We start from the raw sequence: 7,035 nt of genomic DNA, 5'->3' as shown, positions 1-7,035 counted from the left end.
TTTACAGAAAGGTGGATCCAGTTGATGATGGTGGGTGTAAAAACTGTTTCCTATTCTGTATTGGTAAATGGTGAGCCCAAAGGAATGATCAAGCCAACCCGAGGAATTAGGCAAGGAGATCCTCTCTCTCCTTTCCTATTCTTGTTGTGCACTGAGGGTTTGTATGGTCTCTTTTCACAAGCAGCCAGCCAAGGAGAAATTCATGGATACTCACTTTGCAAAAATGGTCCCAAACTAACCCATCTTTTCTTTGCAGATGATAGTTTGTTATTTTGCAGAACTACTCCTCGGGAATGTGACAAAGTTTTGGAACTCTTGGATACCTATAGCAAATACTCGGGGCAGCACATAAACAAAAGTAAAACCAGCATTTTCTTTAGCAAATCCACTAAGCCAGAGAGAAAGCAATACATCAAAAATGCCCTAGGAGTTATAGAAATTAGAAGCTATGAAAAGTATTTGGGCTTGCCCTCTTTGATAGGGAGAAGGAAGAAAGAAAGTTTCGAATATATCATGGAGAGAGTTTGGAAAAAACTTCAAGGATGGGGGGAAAAATTGCTATCTCAAGCCGGGAGGGAAGTGCTCATAAAAGCCGTTGTTCAAGCCATTCCCACCTACACTATGTCTTGCTTCAAACTTCCGGTGGGATTATGTAATGAAATTGAGGATCTTATTAGAAAATTTTGGTGGGGCCAAAGAGGAGATAGACGCAAGATCCATTGGGTAAAGTGGAGCACTATGTGTAAATCGAAAAGGAGGGGGGTATGGGCTTCAAAGACTTGGCTTTGTTCAATGATGCTCTCCTAGCAAAACAGGCTTGGCGGCTCCTTCACAATGAAAACTCACTTTTCTATTGGGTTTTCAAAGCTAAGTTCTTCCCAAATTGCTCTATCTTGGAAGCCTCAGATTTAGCCAAAGGGTCATATGCTTGGCGCAGCATATTGAAAGGAAGGGAAGTTTTGAAAAAAGGAGGGAGATAAAGAGTGGGAAATGGCAAGGACATCAGCATTTGGAGTGATGCTTGGCTGCCGTCTACCTCTACACCAAGGGTGAGTAATCCGATGGGGATTGACTTTCCAGAAGTAAAGGTTAATTCCTTGATCAATGCCCAAACACGAAACTGGGATGTGGACTTGTTGCATGCTTTATTCAAGCCAGAAGAGGTCCATCTGTTTCGGGGCATCTCACTTGGTGATGTTTCAGCTAGAGATAAAATGGTATGGCCTCACACACAATCTGGAACCTACACGGTTAAATCAAGATATAATTTACTTTCAAAGGAGAAGGAGAATTTAGACCCTCTTAATACAAATCCTGCCCCACCACAGAAACTATGGAAGATTATTTGGAGCCTCTCGGTACCACCAAAAGTCCGAAACTTTTTGTGGAGGGCTGCAAAAAATGCCATCCCTGTTAAAACCAATTTGGTCAAACGGCATTTGCTTCAGGAAGAAATCTGTGATCACTGCAAGGCACATTCAGAGGACGTGATCATGCCTTGTGGTTGTGCCCCTGTTTGAACGAAGTCTGGGAAACTGATATGTGTTGGAACTTCAGGAACACAAGCCATTGGGATGATTTCCAAAAACTCATACTGCATGTTCATGAGGCCGGGCTTGACTTGGATTTGTTCGCCATGGTTGTTTGGTTGTTGTGGCATCGAAGAAACCAAATCAGAGTTAGTAGTAACTCAGCAACTCCGCTCGGTCATATAGCTGCCAGTGCTCGACAGCAGTTGCAAGATTACAGCTGGGTGCAACTAGCGAAGTTAGCGACTGAGGCGGCAAATCTCCACACAGCAGTGACCTGGTCTCCCCCACGAACTCCATTCCTGAAGATTAACTACGACGGGGCAGTGTTCCGGGACTCAAACAGTGCAGGTTTAGGAGTTGTGGTCCGTGACAGTATGGGAGAGGTGCTTGCCTCACTAGTAGAGAACATTCCTCTTCCTCAGACAGTGGCAAATGTGGAGGCAGCAGTTGCAAGAAGAGCCATCATGCTTGCAAGGGAGCTCAACCTTAGCTCGATAATCTTAGAGGGTGATTCAGAGATCATCAACAGAGCAATTCAAGCGGAGGAGCAGTCCCTAGCCTCCTATGGTAACCTCATTGAGGAGATAAAATTGCACGCAGAATCTTTTCTCAGTTTTAGAATTTCTCTTGTTAGAAGAAATAGGAATTCTGTAGCACATAGTCTTGCTAGACATGTTAGCGGTTTAATAGTTTGGATGGAGGAGGTTCCATCCCACATTTTACCTGTACTCTTAGCCGACGCCGGCTAACCTTACATATTAATAATAGTCGATTCAGTTTGCTTCTCAAAAAAAAAAAAAAAAAAAAAAAAAAAAAGAGAGTCCATTTACTGTTTACATGGTTATAAAAAATGACAATAGTATAGTTGTGAATCGTGATCCACAATCCCCCTTTAGCAAACCTTTTTTATTTTTTGAAAAGTTGACTTACCCTTTTTTATTTACTTATGAATTTTTACTTTTTTTTTCTTTTATATATATATATATATATAATTTGACAAATAAAATCAAGTTTTTTGAAAAAGAAAAAATCAAAAAAAAAATTAATTAATTAATATTAAATAAATTTATAAGTCAAAAGTAAGATAGCATCTATCCTCTTTTTTTCTTTTTTCTTTTTTAAGTAAAAAAACGATAACATCTCTATCATTATTAGACAATGAATTATGCTTAATTTTCCTTAATAATTAAAAGGCATCTAATAGGCTAACAAAAATTAGTTGACAAAAGATTGAAAGTTAACTTTACAAAAATCACTTTTTGAAAATGTAATTTTCATGATTGGTAAAAGAGAAGGGAAGAGACCTATGTATTTGCATGATCCCTGCGGATTTGACCCTATCTTTTATTATAATTACAACTAACTTATAGTTGTAAATATATATTAAAAAATAAATTCAGTGAATTAACAATATTATCGATGTTTCTCAAAAATAAAAATATTATTGATAAAAAGATAAAAGTTTGTAAAACTTGAATAATAATTTTGCATACAAAAAATGAGAATAATAGATTTTTTTTGGCTTAATACTATACACCAGAACCAAAGTGCATGCAGAATAATAAATTTTTGTTCAAACTGAAAAACATTATGGTTTAGAAAGTCGGATAAATATAATTTAATTAATAATTAAATGTAAAAGAGTTATCAATTTAAATTTTCGCCATAGGCCTAAAAAGTCGTAGAGATAACCCTGTGGGTGTGGACAAACTCGTATAATAAATTGGTACAAAGTACAAACTCGGATTTTAGTCTGTTCATGCGACCAACCACAGAAAAGTAGTCAATTCCCAATCAAAAAATAAGAGCCCCCGCTATTAAAAATAAATAAATAAATAAATAAATAAGAGCCCCTTCATTGTTTGTATATGGGATGTTTGTTGGTTCAGTGGGACACTGCAGCCATCAACATTATCAAAAAATAAAAAATAAATAAAAAATAAGAGCCCCTTCATTGTTTGTATATGGGATGTGTGTTGGTTCAGTGGGACACTGCAGCCATCAACATTATCAAAAAATAAAAAAAATAAAAAAAATAAGAGCCGCTTCATTGTTTGTATATGGGATGTTTGTTGGTTCAGTGGGACACTGCAGCCGTCAACATTATCAAAAAAAAAAAAAAAAATTAATAAATAAAAAATAAGAGCCCCTTCATTGTTTGTATATGGGATGTGTGTTGGTTCAGTGGGACACTGCAGCCATCAACATTATCAAAAAAAAAAAAAAGAGCCCCCCCCCCCCCCCCTTCATTGTTTGTATATGGGATGTGTGTTGGTTCAGTGGGACACTGCAGCCATCAACATTATCAAAAATAATAAATATAAATAAAAAATAAGAGCCCCTTCATTGTTTGTATATGGGATGTGTGTTGGTTTAGTGGGACACTGCAGCCATCAACATTATCAAAAATAATAAAAAAATAAAAAATAAGAGCCCCTTCATTGTTTGTATATGGGATGTGTGTTGGTTTAGTGGGACACTGCAGCCATCAACATTATCAAAAATAATAAATAAATAAAAAATAAGAGCCCCTTCATTGTTTGTATATGGGATGCGTGTTGGTTTAGACTGCTTTTGGGAAGCGCGTTTTGGGAAGAGCACTTCCCAGACGCACGTGTACGTTTCAGAATTTTTTTTTTTTTGTCAAGCGTAATTTTTTGACTTTTCTTGTGTGAATAGTGCTTTTATGCATTGTTTATGGGTCTCACAAAATATACTTTTCAGCGACTTTTTCATTAAAAATGGGTCCCACGATACTATTCACACATTTAAAAATTATTTTGCTACAGTGTTTTTCAGTTTTCAATTTTCAACTGTATCTAAATGGACCCTTAGTAGGACACTGACACCATCAAAATTTCAAATTTGTGGTCCCACTGAAGCCGTCAACATATCAAATAATAAATTATTAAAAAGTACAGACTCGGATATTAGTAGTAGTCAATTCCCAATCAAAAAAATAAGAGCCCCTTTATCATCTATAAATGGCGAGGCAAACCAACACACTCACTCCGATACTCCCAACTTTCCATTCTTTGTTCCTCTCTTCATTTCCCAACCATCCTATGGACAACCTCTCTCCACAGTACACTTGTGAGCATTGTGGAAAACCATTTTCCTCGATAAGAGCTTTATGTGGTCACAAGAGAATTCATTCCAAACGTCCACGGCTACTTCGTTGTGTAAGAGGGCCAAGGGCTGTTGTGATGGTAGCCCAAGAAAGTGCCCCAAGGGCTGTTGTGCTGGTAGCCCAAGAGAATGCCCCAAGGGCTGTTGTGATGGAGGACCAAGAGAATGGCGGTCTTCCTGATTTGAATGTGGTGCCTGCTGTTATGGTAGAGGCCCAAGGGAATGGCCGTGTTCCTGATTTGAACATGCTTCCTGAGCCTGAAGATGATCAAGTTTAAATGAATGGTGTGAATTTAAGTTTTGACAAGTCTAGTTATACATGTAATAAATGTTTGCAGTGATGTGTTGTTTGTGTGATTAGTGAATAATTGTGTTGATTCCGAGTATGTACTATGTTTGACGCTCATGTATCTCTGTCTGTTTCTGACTATGTAATGCACGTGTCCGAATAGAGGTCTCTATTAATTAGTACTTTCTTCCAGTCTGATTTTACTTTCTTTTTTTGTTGGGCTTGATTGTGTAGTTTATATAAATTAATAAATAAATTAAAAAGATGTTGGAGTTTATGATCTTTTTTGAGTATGGCCACAAGTTTGGACATTTGTAGTACAAAGCTGAATTCTAGGCCCATCATATCCCAAGCCCAGTTTGTTACCATTGGATTCAGGCCTACCAGGATTCCATCTTCCCAAACTGGACCATCTCCCATCCATTCGGCCCATAAAACATAAACGGGGACATTTCTGTCATTTCACATCCAGACAAATTAGGGTAAGGGTTGTGGTTCCAGGGCCTATAAAAGCAACTCTAAACCATCGTTTTCTGACCATGGCACACTTTTGCCGTTTTGCGTTTCCTCCTCAAAATCTCTGGTTTTTAATCGCCTAGGTTTCTATCAAATGCGAGCATACCGGTCGGCGCGGTTGTCGGTGTCCACCTGTCTATCACACACACAGAAAAAGAGAGATCTAAAAGCAAAATCAAACCCAGAAAACTCAAGGATTCAAACCACAAGTCAAAACTTAGATCAAAAAGATTCAAAACCCACTACAAACCCAAATATAAAAACCCAAACAAGCTGAAGATTCTTGGGAATAACCATCGATTAACTCACCTGCAAAGTCTAATCAACCACCAGGCGATGGAGGCAGAGACAATACCTTGAAGATCTGACCTGGGTGACACCGCCGCAGCAAAAGCAGAGGTGGCTTGAAGATAAAAAGCTGAAACGGTGTTGGGGAATGGAAATCTTAGATCTGACTTGAAGGGGGTAGAAATCTCAAGTTATATATATATATATATATATCAAATCGGATCGGTTCGGTGTTTATCGGAATCCGAATACCTTCGCCGACAACCGTACCGGCCGACTTCGGTGCTTGAAAATCGCTCCGACCACCGTGCCTAACACCTGCGGTGGAGGTTTGAGGCCTGCGGATCGGTTCCGCTCCGGCCGGTTTCGTCGGTGGCGGGCGGTTCCTGTACAGCCCTTCTCAATCGCCTAGGTTCCTATCAAATACGAGCATACCGGTACTTTTAATTTTCGGGGTTATTTTCATATTTTGTTCTTTGAATTTTTTTTTTTTTGTAAATTATCATTATTTTAATTTTACGGTAGTTTTATTTTTATTATAAATTTTTTCGTCTATAAAATAATATATTTTTACCTTTGTGTTTTTTGTGTTTCCCAGTTTCTGATCCATTGAGTCAATCTTTTTCTATCCTTTATAATTACCGGTCAATCTGGTTTTGGTCCGTTTGTTTGGGTTTGGAAAACCTATGATTATAGTCTCAAATATGCTTTTTAGGATATCCTACCCCTAATTTATAGGCTGTAATTAAATAAGTGCCCTGAAAATGTCCTTGATTATAGTCTCAAAACGATGGCAAATTAACTCAGGGCATTGGATTTCTAGTATTGTTATGGACGTGTACATTGGGCACATTTGCTTCTACAAATTTGGCAATTTTAGAATGCAGCTCTTCAAATTAAATATATTCATTACCACGTTTATTCTCGGACCCCTCTTAACTGAAACAAGTAACCGACCATGAAACTGAGAAAATAGTGACTTCCTGAGTGTAGCCTATCCATTCAAAAACCACTTTTGTGTAAGCTTAATTTGTGCACATTTCAAGGTCGAGCCCAAATTGCTTGGTTGTAAATGAAGCTGCAATCACATTACCAGCAGAATCATACCCAACTACTTGATACCATTTACACTGTTACTTTTATATTTGACTACATCGAAAATAACCTTATTAACAATAGTGCGGGGTACCCCCATTTCCCTAGCGTCTCATCAGAAATCATCACCAAAACACACATTGCCCATCATCATTCCAATGATGAATCAATCCATCATACATATGG

The 7,035-nt window shown here is 38.0% G+C and overlaps 1 protein-coding gene across 1 annotated transcript; it reads left to right on the top strand.

Moving 5' to 3' along the window:
• Positions 1–1,540: 1,540 nt before the first annotated feature.
• Positions 1,541–2,281, top strand: LOC115965032. The gene has a single exon (XM_031084241.1). It carries the CDS (start codon positions 1,541–1,543, stop codon positions 2,279–2,281), a length of 741 nt encoding a protein of 246 aa, XP_030940101.1.
• The last annotated feature ends 4,754 nt before the right edge of the window (positions 2,282–7,035 follow it).

Source organism: Quercus lobata, chromosome 10 (assembly GCF_001633185.2).
Source record: "Quercus lobata isolate SW786 chromosome 10, ValleyOak3.0 Primary Assembly, whole genome shotgun sequence".
Classification (NCBI taxonomy): Eukaryota; Viridiplantae; Streptophyta; class Magnoliopsida; order Fagales; family Fagaceae; genus Quercus; species Quercus lobata.
The sequence above is the reverse complement of the archived record's forward strand: the minus strand, read 5'-3'. Positions and strand labels throughout refer to the sequence as shown.